Source organism: Passer domesticus, chromosome 14 (genome assembly GCF_036417665.1).
Source record: "Passer domesticus isolate bPasDom1 chromosome 14, bPasDom1.hap1, whole genome shotgun sequence".
In the NCBI taxonomy this organism is placed as follows: domain Eukaryota; kingdom Metazoa; phylum Chordata; class Aves; order Passeriformes; family Passeridae; genus Passer; species Passer domesticus.
The window spans coordinates 15,018,017-15,031,808 of NC_087487.1; the positions used below are offsets into that span (position 1 = coordinate 15,018,017).

General features: G+C 41.1%; 1 protein-coding gene across 10 annotated transcripts in view; it reads left to right on the forward strand.

Moving 5' to 3' along the window:
* Positions 1–13,792, forward strand: part of MCTP2 (multiple C2 and transmembrane domain containing 2) — a 117,653-nt gene that overhangs the window by 25,617 nt on the left and 78,244 nt on the right. For 4 of the 10 annotated variants that reach the window (XM_064388506.1, XM_064388507.1, XM_064388509.1 and 1 more), the window contains 4 exons: positions 7,962–8,104; positions 8,910–8,986; positions 10,075–10,186; positions 12,060–12,095. In XM_064388506.1, the coding sequence (XP_064244576.1) occupies positions 7,962–8,104; positions 8,910–8,986; positions 10,075–10,186; positions 12,060–12,095 (368 nt within the window). Of the gene's footprint in view, positions 1–3,927; positions 4,208–4,316; positions 4,411–4,665; positions 4,811–4,976; positions 5,174–5,760; positions 5,900–7,639; positions 7,833–7,961; positions 8,105–8,909; positions 8,987–10,074; positions 10,187–12,059; positions 12,096–13,792 lie in introns of those variants that run through there. The other 6 variants (XM_064388508.1, XM_064388512.1, XM_064388515.1 and 3 more) reach the window with 6 other exon arrangements.

The window sequence follows — 13,792 nt, forward strand, 5'->3', positions numbered from 1 at the left end:
GATTCTTTAAATGTATTTTTTATAGTATTATTGTTACTAGATGTGTTTCAGTGATGGCAAGGAGTTTGCATCTGTGTAGTTCTAATGCTGCAGGTAGTAAGAAAGCAGAAATGTATTTTTAAATTAATATCTCTGGAGCAGCTTGGCAGAACAGAGAGATGATTATTCTGTACCTCATTCGGCATTAAAAAAAATCACTGGTGCTCTGAGTTTTGGCATTTTGTGGCACCATTTGTGATTTTAGGGCCTTGTTGACCCTTGTTTTGTGAAGTCCAACTTTATGCTTTGAGCTGGGAGAGGCTGGAGCCCATTTTCACCTGCTGGTTCACCTTCACAGGGCAGGGTTGTGGTTGTTTGAGTCAACCTGAAGAAATCTCCAAGGTCCTGCTCCCCTTTGGCACTGGGATGCTCTGGCTGTGCATGTTGCTCCTGGTCAAGTCACGCTGCCAGAGCTGTGAACAAAGTGATGCCACAGCTGTAAGGAAGGGCTGCCTTCCTTCAGGTGGCAAACCCAGCTCTGCTGCTGTAAGAATAATCAGAAACTGGGCTTTGCGTGCCTGTGAGGGTGAGAAGCCCCTCCCATTTCCAAATCCTGTTCTTTTAAACTTAATTTTTCATCTGTTAAACAGTGTAGTTACAAGAAACACAGTTCTCTGATGTGGCTGTGGTTGGTGTCTTTTTTCTTTTTCTTTCCCTTTTAACCACACGTTCCAGCCTGAACTTTGTGTTTATTCTTTTCTACCTGGTTTTGTGTTTCATTGATCTTTTTACGGGACCTTTGTGCCCCGTCTCTGTTTCTTCCTTTCAGGTTTCATTTGTTTCCTGTTGCTGCACTTTGGTTTTTCTCTCCTTCCTTTCCTCTCATGATGGAGGCAGTGTGAAGGGAGCAAGGGGAGAAGATGCAACTTCTCCATGGGTGCATCCTGCTTTCCTTGTCCTCAGCTCATCATCCTCTGCTCTCACATCTCACAGTCCCCACTGCCACAGGGTCCTGGGGGGCTCCCTGTGACCTGTGCCACAGATCAGCCTCCCAAGGACAAAATAAAAGGAAAGAAACTTGTGGAATAGCATACACTTTTTACTTCCAGCAGCAGTGAGCCTGCAGGAACCCACATTCATAGCTCTGGGCTGTCCAGGAGTTAGACCTTGGTGATCCCAGTGGGTTTTGCCAGCTCAGGGTGTTTTATCATTTTGTGATTCACTGCCTGGTTCTGTGCTGATACCAGAGTGCCAGAGGAAGGGATGTGTGTGTGCTCTGCTGGGTATTTGTCAGCTTAGAGCAAGTAATTGTTTGGAAAGCAAATGCTCACAGCAATTAGGCTGAATTGCTCTCTGCAAACACGCTGATTAATTTAGACTTTCTCTGTTTTCAGGGTATCTGCAATTAGATCATTAGGCCTTCAGATTTATTAATTATTGCCATGTATTAGGCAACTTCTCACACTTCTTTTTGAAAGGCGTAATCATGGCTAATTTACAAATGCTGAGAGTTTGGATGGTGCTGAGCGCTCATTTGGATGTTTTCTTTGGATGTTTTTTGGATATTTGGATGGGGCTTTTTTGGATGTGAACAAGGGCTTGTGCTGAGAGTGTCTGTCTGTGCCAAGCCCAGTTTCTGAAAGTGCAAAGTGTGTGCCTGAAACTTTGCCTTTGGGCACAGTGATACCTGTGAGCATCCTGCTTGCACTGGTGTGGGAAAGGAATATACTGAGATAGGAATCTCAGAAAAAACAGGAGAAGTTCAAACAAAAGAAATTTATGTGTCTGGAGGAGTTCAAACAAAAGCAATTTCTATGTCTTCTCATTCTTTTAATGTTAAATTAGGAACTATTGAAATTACAGGATAGGAAGAGAATATTTGGGCCCAGAGAACACCCTGAGACTCTTCTTGTGTCAGAATTGTAGTTTAAAAAAAGATTCCTTAAACTGTTCTAGCTCCATCAGTTGTCAGAGCTGAGTCTTGGGGGGCACCTGCCTGCATTAGCAGCTCACACTGCATCTTTCTGGGACCATGTAAGAAGATTTTATTTGGGTGAAGACTCAGAATACAAGAAACAATGCTGAGTTGGGGTTGTTCAGCATGCAGAAGAGAAAGCTCCAGGGAGACCTTGGAGCCTCTGCCAGTGCCTATAGCAGTGTTCAGTTGAACTAATTCTTACCAAAGACAATTCTGTGCTTTATGTCACATGTCCCTAATGTCACACGGCATTTTGATAGGTTTTTCTCAGTTCCTTTACCTTTTCTTCTTTGGTGTTTCTGAAGTGTCTTGACTAGAAAGTGCTATATCTGCATCTTTCATTCTGTTAAGTTCAGGCATTTTTCAGCTTCACCCACCCTCATTCACCTTCCCTTAAACTGTTTGCACACTTTCTTCACACTTCTCTGGTCTTTTCAGTTCATTGGATTTTTTGTGGTGGTTTTTCTTTTTCAGGTTTGTGTGTATTTTTCTTTTTCTGGTTGGTTTTATTTTCCCTTGGAACCTATTTGGACTGCTTGTTTCCAAGCAATGTTTAATTTCCATCTGGCTATGTAAAACTAGCTGGGGACAAAACTTTCCAAAATCACCTGAATTTCCTGCCAGCAGAATACTTTTTTTTTCTGATTTCCCCTTTAAGCCTTGATCTCGGCTGTTTCGCTGCAAGGATGTAGTGGTTTTCCACTTAAAAAGAAAAATCTGTGTTCTATTTTAGAATGTCTTTTACTCCTTGTCGTAAATAACTCCAGTAATTCTATTTCTAGGAAGATTTTCAGATATTTATTCTTTACATGCCTATAAAATAAATCCTTAATTTCCTTCTTCAGATTAAAATTTAGTTTTTTAACCAAAACTTAAGATGGTCTAGGCTATATTTCACACTGCTCTTTGATTTTTTCAAGATTTTAAGGCAATTTGGTGGTCATTTTTATTTATTTATTTATGGAATGAGACTTGTTTCATATGCTACATTTCCAGTAAGTTTGCTCCCATAAAACAGTGTGTGGCTGGAAATTAAATTGAGTCTTCTGGGTTTGTTGGGTTATTTTTTCCCTCGTTCTGAAGCAGTGGATGTGATCCACCTCTCGGTAGCTGCTAGAGGGCAGCAGTATCCATTTAAAAACACCTTTAACAGTTTAGTTTCTTGGGCTACTAAACCTTTCTCTGCTGCTCTGTCCCAACAACTTTTTGCTCACTGAAAATTTCTCAGGTTTTAGGTGATGTCTGGTCTGCCTGCACTCATTGCTTTTTAGTGTTAGTGGAAGAAAATATAAATGAAATTGGTATTGTGCAAAGGAATTCCAGGGAGTATCACTGTCAAGATGAATGTTCTTTCTCTCATGGGGGAAGAGGCCTAGTTGATGGAATGTTTTTTTTTTTGTTTTTTTTTTTTTTTTTTAAGAGGTCAACCTTCCTTTTTTACTCTTATTTGGTTTGCTTTAGGCTGAGAGGTAGATTATCTTGGGTTTTTAGATGTATTTTGTCCATATATTTTATTGTGTGAGAACCTGCTTGTTGCACTGCACAATATACAAATTAACCTCAGAGCACCTTGCTTTTCCCATCAGAGATATATTTTTTGGGGGCAAAATCAATAATCTGTTCCCCTGTTGATACTGCTACAGCTGATATCAGTGAGACCTAGCTTTCAGAAGAGCCTGCATGCACGTACTTAAAAGTTGTTGATTCAGTTGCCTTCACCAGGAAATGGATGCTGAAAAGCTTTTTTTTTTTTTTTTAATTGGTCTGGCTTTTTCAGAAAATTATCCATTTCTGTCACAGTTAAAAGAAGATTATAAACAAAAACCTCTTTTTTTAGACTGGTTCATCTCTAACATCACCAGGCTCTTTTCAAAAAAAGTTATGTTTTTCTGCCTAGATTGTAGATTGTCTCTTATAAATAGCTTTTAATAGACCCAGACGTCTTTCTGAGCTTGGATCCAGAAGGCTTCAAGCCCTGAATTCAAATGCAGTCAGTAATTTGCAGTCTGTGCTGTTCATCCCATCAGGAGAGGCTTGCCCACCTGGCTTATTTCTCATTCCCTGTCAACTATTTTGGTCACCTGGATGCAATCTGGGGTGTCTTAAAGGAAACCAGAACCAGACACAGTGAGCAGAGATCTGTGTTGGCATCTTGGGACCGACCTGGGGCAGGCTGTGAGGGCCGTGCCGCTACGTCCATCCTGACATTTCTCCATCAGCTTCACCCCAGCGACCACCACCAGCCCCCAGGTACTCTGTGTGCCCCCACCCAGGTGACAATTCAGCTGCTGGGTGGCATGGAGCTGCCATCCTGCCATTTGTAGGATGCAGCAGCCATGCTCTTGTGTTGCTTAGGACCGACCTGGGGCAGGCCATGAGGGCCATGCTGCCACGTCCATCCCTGCTGACATTTTTCCACCAGCTTCACCCCAGTGACCACCACCAAGTCCCAGGTGTTCTGTGTCCCCCCACCCTGGTGACAATCCAGCTACTGGGTGGCACAGAGATGCCATCCTGCCATTTGTAGGACGTGGCAGCCACGCCAGGTGGCTTGGGACCAACCTGGGGCAGGCTGTGAGGGCCGTGCCGCTACGTCCATCCCTGACATTTCTCCATCAACTTCACCCTGGTGACCACCACCTCCCAGGTGCTCTGTGTCCCCCACCCAGTTGACAATCCAGCTACTGGGTGGCATGGAGCTGCCAACCCATCGTTTCTAGGATGTGGCATCCGTGCTCTGGTGCCGCTTGGGACCGACCTGAGGCAGGCCTTGAGGGCCGTGCTGCCACATCCATGCTGACATTTCTCCACCAGCCACCCAGCTTCACCCCAGTGACCGCCACCACCTCCCAGGTGCGCTGTGTCCCCCACCCAGGTGACAATCCAGCTGCTGGTGGCTGTTTGTAGGACGTGGCAGCCGTGCCGCCCCATCCCTCGCCCGCCTAGTTGAGATGTCACCCCCGTGACAGCCCGACAGGCGAGCGCTGCAGGACCCCCCGCCCCGCCACAATTATTTTCCCTCACAATTAACACCGGTTGCTAACTTGACACCTTTCCCTTGTTTGGCTTTTGTAAGCCGCCGTCCCCCTCTCTCTCGCCGTTAATTCGCCGCATTAATATTTTCCGCGGCGCGGGTGCCTCCGCTCACCCGTGAAGCCACTGGAACATTATGGAGCTGTCAAGATAGCGAGGGATTACCCAGGCTGCCTTGCTGGAGTAAGTGACACCACTGAGGCCCCGCTTTGAGATGTTTATTTTGAGAGTAAGCTGACAAGCATGAAGGCCTGATCCCAGAGTGGCAGTCTTATTTAATTAAAGGCCTCTTTTTATTATAGCTTTCCCCCCCATTTCACTTTTTTTTTTAAATTTACAATATATATTTTTATGTAAACAAAATATATTTTCCTTTTACATATGTTCATGTTATATATATTTCTTTTATATATATATATTCTTTTTACATATATTACTTTTGTATGCATATGTTTCTATATATAAATACATGTAAATATAAAGGAAGAATTGTTAAAAATAAATACACGAGAATGATCGCTAAAGCCTGGCTCGCATGAGCAATGCTGGGCAGCCCTTCCCTCTCCCCCACCTTTTATTTTCCTTTACTGTATAACAACCTGGAAAGCTTTTCAGTGCAATAATGCAATTGGGAGGCTTACTTAGCTATAGTCTTCTTGCTTCCCATCCTCAGAGAAAGGGCTTGGAGTTTTCTGCTTGTTGGTATTGAACTTGCTGGCTGTTTGCTTTTATTCTGTGTCTCCTATTTTTCTCTCTCTCTTTTCAGGTTTTGTCCTTTTTCATGGGTTTTCTGTGCCAAAAGCAGATGAGTTATGGCCATAAACCACCTGCCTCCATCGTCTCTTCGTGCTTTCATTTCATCACTTGCTTTCCTTGTCTTGGCCAGTTGCTATTTCATGCGCAGAATAGGTTGTGGACATTATTATTATTCTTACTTTTAATTATGCAGCTTTGTCCAGCTCACCCTGTGAATAAAAGTCAGAGGATTTTTTGCCTTTTTTGGTCTTTTTAAACCTTTTTGAAGTGACACCAAAGAACTCAGTGCTGTTATTTTTTAATTCTGCACCTTCTGAGGACTGATGCCCCCCCCACACTGTGGGGCTGTGATCTGTCTGTGTGTTCCCACTCCTGGACATTGTGCTGGTTTTAAGCTGGATGCTTTGTATAAGAGTATAATCATAGTTCTGAGAAATTTTTAGGGAAAGGTCTAGTCCTAACCCACTGGGAACAATGAAAAGCTGCCCTCTGACTTTCCTGGCTTTCGATCAGGCCCTTATTATTAGTCTCTCTTAGAGGAGAAGAAAAAGAAAATTCTATTTAAGAAGTCTGCAGCTTTTTTTTTAACCAAAAAAAGTGATTTTTTTTTAAACAATTATTATTCAGAAAAAGGATCAGCTGCAGACAGTATTTGAAAGCCAACTGATATTTTCCTTCTGGGAGTGAAACACACTTTATGCACAGAATGGACCAGGTTCTACAACTCTTCCCTTTTGAAATTAAAGCAGAATAAAAACATTCTATAATTCTTAGAAATATGTCTGTCTCCCAGGAGCACAGTTCTTTACAGTGCTGCGTAATTCCAAATAGATGCTTACACATGATTGTTTTTTCTTGAGTTTAAGTCTGTCTTCACATAACGCTGATGAGAGCTTTGGATGTTTAAATATGGATTTTTCACATCCTCACAGGTGCACCAAATCATTGGCAAGACTGGGTATTGCTCTTAGGCTGGGTTATCCTGGACTGCCGTGTATTTGTCGGGCCAGTGGGAACCGGGGAGGACAGGTTCAGATTATTTCTGACTCTGAAGTCTGCTGTAGAAATTGTTTTTTTCCTCCAGCAGCCCTCACTGCAGGCTGGGGCCAGCCAGAACCACCACCTTAGCTGTTACCCTTCTAGTGAAATTGAACTGTTAAGAGGGAAGTTTAATTCCAACTATCACATACAATGCAAAAAATACTGCATATGACAAGTGAATGGCACCTAGGCTCAGTTAATTGTAGATGCTGCTACATCTCAGTTTGATTTTTCCCCTTTATTTTCAGCCTGTGAAGATTTTTTTTTTTTTTGCAAAACCTGTATAAATAACTAAATCAACCATCCTCTACTTAAATCCTCCCTGTGCTTTGTTCCCCCTCTTACCTGGTGTCCTGCACGGTGGTTGGTGTTAGTGCAGATGCCACCAATTTAATAACAATAATAAAAAGTTGATTCCCTCTTCTGTTTTCCTTTGACAGATGCAAGTGTTTCTATTGCTGCCGAGTGGCACGAGCCTCACGCTCTGTCCATGGACATCTGCTCCATAAAAACAGGGGACATTATTGCTGTGGCAAATTGTGCCACTTGGATTGAAAAACGTGATACCTGGACAGTGCTTGTTTTTACAGAGTCTGTTCTCTGTGTGTTTTTATCCTGAGCTGATGAATAACATTGCTGTTTTTTCACTGAAACCTCAAATTGGGTTTTAAGTAAATTGGCAAAGTGACACCAGTGATGAAATCCTGACGAGTATTTTAGCTATTGTTACTGGTTTCCTTGGAGCTCCTATCCCAGTTACGATGCTTTGGAGTTTGGGTCCTTTGAATATATTCCTAGTCACAGGATCGCATTTTCTCTCTTCCACTGTGTCATTAGTTGGCCTGTAAATAGTGCTTCAATGCTGCTTCTGTTTGCTCTTTTACCAAATTAAAATTTTAACAGAGTTGTTAAACAACAATTAATGTTCTTAAGAATAAAACAGCAGAGAACAAGCAAACAATGAAGATATTTTTGTTGCCTGCTTTCGGGCAACTTTCTGGTTCTGTCTGTAGATTTCCTGTATGAATGAGCAGTTTTTATATAGGTAATTAAGTATATACACGTATCTGTAATTACAATGAACTGTTCTTAATTATTTTATGAAAATATAGTTTAAGGTTGTGGAGTTGCATACAGTGCTGGTTCTAATCTATTTTTTAATTAATTATCACAGGTACAAGTGACCCGTATGTGAAGTTTAAACTGAATGGCAAAACTCTTTACAAAAGTAAGGTAGTGTACAAGAACCTCAACCCAGTTTGGGATGAAACTGTTGTGCTGCCCATACAGACCCTCGATCAAAACCTCTGGATCAAGGTAAGTTTCGGTCTCAGATTTTTGAAAGACTGCCCAATATTTTTTTAAGCAATTATTTTCAACTTTAGAAACATATTGATTTTTATTCACTGTAGCAGTATGGCATAAAACAAAATCCGGTTTAAGAGTTTCAGCAATTTCAAATTAAAATGCACATATGTCTTTCCCAGATTTTACTTGCATGTTTTGCTTTCCGTCTGCAAAAGCCCAAGTTTGAAATAAAACTCCTTGACTGGATCTGTTTAAAGCCGTGGAGCTGAATTCTGCTCTCTCTCTCTCTCTCCCCCCGTGCTTGTGCAAACTCAGGGAAACCAAGGGCATTTTCAGAAGCACGTTTTAGAAGTGCAATTTGGCTGGGCTGCACAGAATTATTACCTGGGATGCAGCCGTGACAAGTAGCAAAGCCTTTTCTGGTTATGAGTAACGTTACAGTTACCAGAACCACAAGCTACCAGTTGTGAGCACTAATTGCTAAAACATCTGTAAGCACAAGTACCTGATTTTTGTGCAGCGTTTCATTATGCTGTCGTGTGGAGTATAAAGAAGCAGGCACAATCCATAGCAGCACACATGTCTCTGTTTACATAATATTAAGAAGATACTTTCAAAATGCTGGTTAAATATTTAGCTAAAAATACAAATTAAAGCAGGGAGATGGAAAGTGATCCCTGAATTATATCTAAGCTTTGATCTTTCAAATACAAAATTGAACTGAAAGGGCTTAAAATATCTGTTCTTTCATCGCATGGGATAAAACTGGCTTATGATTTGAAAATTGGAAATATTTGTCTTATTTTGCCACCAGGTGTACGATCGTGATTTAACCTCTTCAGACTTCATGGGTTCGGCATCTGTGGCGCTCACTGAACTTGAACTCAATAGGTAACAGTTCATTTAATTAAAGGTTATTAATGCAGCCTAGATGAGAAACAGAGGGAAGTGGTGAAATGCTTTTTTTCTGGCTTGGAATTTTTCAATTCGTGAAAACTTATTTTTGATAGAAGAGTGGGGTTTTCAAGAGAAATAATTTGAGATAAATCTTCTGCACATGTTTTTATCCAGCTTTATGCACTGGATGCAAATTCAGCCAGGACAGAGGCCAGTTCAGGGACTAAGAATTTCTGTGTGCAGCATTGCCTGGGGAGAGCCACCCCAGGACAATTTGTGGAGGTGGAAGAAGGAAGAGGGGGAGAAGGTTTGGGACCCCACGGGGTGCCTTTCTCTGGGGCTGAGGAGGTTTTGCCCGGCTGCCAGCGCCCCTTTTCCAGCCTCCTCCTCATCCATCCCTGCCTGCAGCAGCTGCATCTGGCCCTGATTTAGTGCCGAGGCAAGCCCTGTGCCTTTTGTCTGCTGCTGCTGCTTGGGTTCAGTGTGGAGCTGGAAGCCAGGAATTCAAGTTTTAGTTGTTTCTTTTATACTCCCTTGCTGCGTGATGACTTTTTTTTGGGGGGGGGGAAATGAGTTATCCCTGTGCGGGGGGTGTTGTAGCTCCCGTGGCTGTTGTATCTGGATTTCTAGAAATGTTAATTTGTCCATGAGATAGTGCCACCAGGTAAATACCAGCATCCCTGTTTTCAGCAAGGGATTAAAAGCAGACAGAATAAATATCTCTGGAGTCAAATGCAAACTATTAATATTAGAAGATTCACTTGGATGAGTTTCCCTGTCACTCTTCTTTTCTGTGTAGTGGAGGTAGTAGTAACTTAATTCAGTGTGTACCTGCTTATGGAGAGTTATGAGTAGTGAGTAGTGCTATAGAAGCACTGAACTGCATTATTAAAAGGGGGGTGTATTTTGTCAGAACCAAGAAAGAACTCTCCAGATTTCCCATTTTAACATTTAAACTCAATATTGGGAATTTCAGACAAGAAGCTGAAATTTGCACAGCTCAGCCTGACCTTTAATAATCAACTTGAGTTAACAGGAGTCAATAAATGCACAACTTCTTTGTTTTTCTTGTTGCCTTGTAGAACTACTGAACAGGTTTTAAAACTGGAAGATCCCAACAGTTTAGAAGATGACATGGGAGTGATTGTATTAAACTTGAGTCTAGCAGTCAAGCAAGGAGACTTCAAGAGAAATGTAAGTGGCTTAGGAAATCAAATTTATAGCTGGAATTTGTAGGGGGTAGAAAAGAAGAGCTGGCATAATCTGATTTACTGGGAAATGCCACCTTTATTTTCGTCCTCTGAGACTCAATATTGTAATCGAGATAGAGCATAACTTTAAAAAAAAAAAAAAAAGCCTTGTATTTAGCCGGGTTAAAGTTGTGTAGACATTTGTAGCTGGATGCTTCTGTCTTGTCACTGTGGTGTACACTGTGGCAGTGCTCTGGGTATGTGTCCAGCACTGCAATGGGCAGGTTGAAGAAAAGTTGTAGTTCCTTTTTTTTTTTTTTTTTTTTAAGCAACAATGAAAAACTTCTCCATCTGAAATCTAAAAACTGAGCATGAATTTTAAGACTTAAACTGCCCCAATTGTGTGGAAGAGCACCTGGCTGGGAGGAGGTGGCTGCTTGTAAAACCCTGATCTTCCCACTGACAGTTAATTGAACTTGGCTCCTGATGCAGAAATGTGGTGATTAGTGATGTTAGAAATGCAGAGAAGCTGGGCAGAGACTGGAACACCATAACTGAAGCTGATAGGTTTTTTTTTAATTTCAGGTCCCACACGTGGCTTTTTTGCTTCTATTTTTAAAGTTTTCTCCTGGTGTTTTATACAGTGTGTACAGCACACAAATATTGGTGAACTAATCCTGCTCCTGGCCAGCAAGGCGTGGACAATACCCAAGATCAGGCAGTCTTAAAAAACAGACCTAGTTTTAAATGCGTGTAATACACATTAAGAGAAAATATTTCTACAAGTTTTCTGCAAAGTCGAGTATGAAACTTGCTGTTTACAGCACTTTAGTGAACTATAGGTATGGGATTCCAGCCTGAATGGGATTATTTATAGAAACATAAATGCTTCAAGGGGCTGGAAAGCAAAATGAGAAGAAGCTAATATGGAATATCTGCTGTTCATTATTTATTTTTCACATAGATGCCTTTTTGAGAATTGTAAAGCCTTAATTAATAATGAGGTAATGATAGAGTTAATTTTACTTCACTGTGTAATTATTTGAAAGCTTAATGACAATATTTTAAATAATGGTGTATTTGTATATATCTATAATATGAGATGGGTTTTATTTGGAATGTGAACTCCCCTCTAACTTGTACAATCAGTATTGTTGGCATGTGTTACTGAATTGCAGGTAGGTGTGAAGCAAAAATGTAAAGTTACTTTAGCAAAAAAGTCAGTTTAGTCAGATGAACCTCAGGAATTCTATGACTTTTTATTACGGCCTGGGCTAAAGTGGACCTAGCCAGTGAAACAAAGCTTATTGGTTTAAGTAGCAGCTTTTGGTACTCTTGGGTGCTTAGTTAACATTCAGAATGTAGATGATAGAAGAACTGGTGCACACTGTAATTTTTTTTAAAAGACAATGTTTTAAGCCCTCATATTTCAAATGCAGATTGCTCAGCCATTTCCAAAGGAGTCAGAACAGTGAAATAGCTCTGTCCACATTAGCACTTAACAGCAAGATGATTTTTTTCCCCCTTTTTAAATTAGCTTACTGTAGAACCAGATGGCACCAAAAGTATAAGCCATGTTTCTTACTAATGGCTCTGGGTCCCTCCACTTTTTATTCTCAATTACTTTTTTTTTTTATTGTCTCTTTTTTTGGTGCAATGCAGGTATTTTGAGTTTGTTGATTGTTATGTTCCATGAAGCAGGGAAGGTAGATGGAGATGTAGTTGTAGATTCAGGCCTCTATTTTGTAATAGGCTTTTGTAACTCGTTTGACAAGCTTTTGTTTGAATTATTTTATTAACTGCTTTCCCCATTTTATTCCTTACCTGTTTCCTTTCCCTGGATTTTCTTTGGTACAATAATGGGAACTCATGAACAGAGATGGTCAAGTCGAAAGAAAAGAACTTCATCCAAGGTAATACTTTTTTTTTTTTTTTTTAAAGAAAATGAAGGTTCCCCTCCCAAAATCTGTGCCCCTGTGTCCTCCTCTGAAGCAGTCTAAACAAAGGAAAACTCAGAAGTGTAGAGGCAACCTGTCACAATGTGATGGCTGTGGTAACCTTTGCTTTTTTGATTTTTCTATTTATTGTGACGGGAAATTACTTTTGTTTTCTAATTGTAGATGCCATGGTAGGGTCTAGTGGCAAGTGAATGCAAGACCCCATTCACAAAGAGCTGTAGAAAGAGAGAAAAACTTTCTGTCCAAAAGAAAGGGGTGTAAATTTTATCAAAATGAGAGGAGCTGTGGAGGATTTGAGTTGTTTCAGAACACCTGGACAGTGGTTGGTGCAGGAGTTGAACAAGGCTCTCCTGGATCCCCGTCTGTCTTTGGGGCTGCCTCTCACCATGGGTGGAATTTTGTGAGGCAGTATTTCTTCTAGTTACCCCTGTGGGTTTTGAAATTCCTTTTGTTCTTGGGATGGAGGCTGAGCAGGGAGTTTTCATTACCTCCATTGTAACAGGATTTCCAAGATTTGTGTGTTGCCACATGTCCGTGTAACTCGCTTCCCTTGGTCTCCTGTAGGATCCCTGCAGGCTTCCATTACTTTTATATTCCTGTATCATTTTTGCATTAGATTTTAACTTGTTCAGGAAACAGACTGTGGCTTTTTATGTGTTCTGTAAAGCTTTAATTTGCTATTGAGTAAATAACAATGATACAGACACTGCAAGCCCCAGTACCCAGCTTGAGAGCTGTACAGTCTCAGTCTCTCTGAAAAGCAGAATTTGGCTCTTAAGATGAGTGTGTTCTCATGATATTTTCCCTCTGTAACTATCGGTTTGTGCCTAAATAAATTGAATCATTAACCTCCTCTTGTTTTATTCATTACAACTGTGGTGTGCTGTGTAGAGGAGCCAACCATCTCAGGTACTGTGCCAGCAAGAATGTTTTGTCAATAGAAGAAGTGCAAAGTACAGCCTTTGGAGCCCTGATTGCAGGGATATTGCAATGCTTGGAGCAGAGAGCTGCCAGGAATGCCTGAATGCCACATGATAGATAGTGATGGAATAACTGAAGAGCTTATCACTTCAGTTTTTAACTAAAACTCTGGAAATTACTGTGCTCTGGCTCGGTCAGCGTTGCTTGCTCCCCAATTTTCTCCCACAGCTGTCTCTGGATGATGGTTGGCTTTGAGACCTGGGAAAGGGAGTTGGGTTTTTAAACTCAGGTTCTTTTTCTGCAGAACAGCCAAAATTCTGTTTTGGTTGCTGTTACTGGAAGTTTTGGGGTGGTTGTTTTTCCATTTGTTTAGGGGTTTTTTTGTTTGGTTTTTGTTTTTGCTTTTACACAATATCTCATTGCATTCTATATACTTTTTTACATACATGTTTTTGGACTTTTGGCTGTCAGCCTTTCAGCTCTCAAGGCTCTGTCTTGTGCCTTACCACCTTTCAAAATAAAATTAAGAGATGCTGAAGTGTGGTGCTGATTTAGGAGACATGAAAGTATTGTTTAAAAGGAAAAAATCTTCAACCCTGTGCTCTGTTCTGTTCCAGTCACTAGAGGGTAGGAGAGCTTCAGCTCTTCCTAGGGAAGACACAGTTCATGCTCCAGTGTGATCTCTAAAGAAAACCTCTGTGACCATCCAAAGGCAGTAAAAAATATTTCCC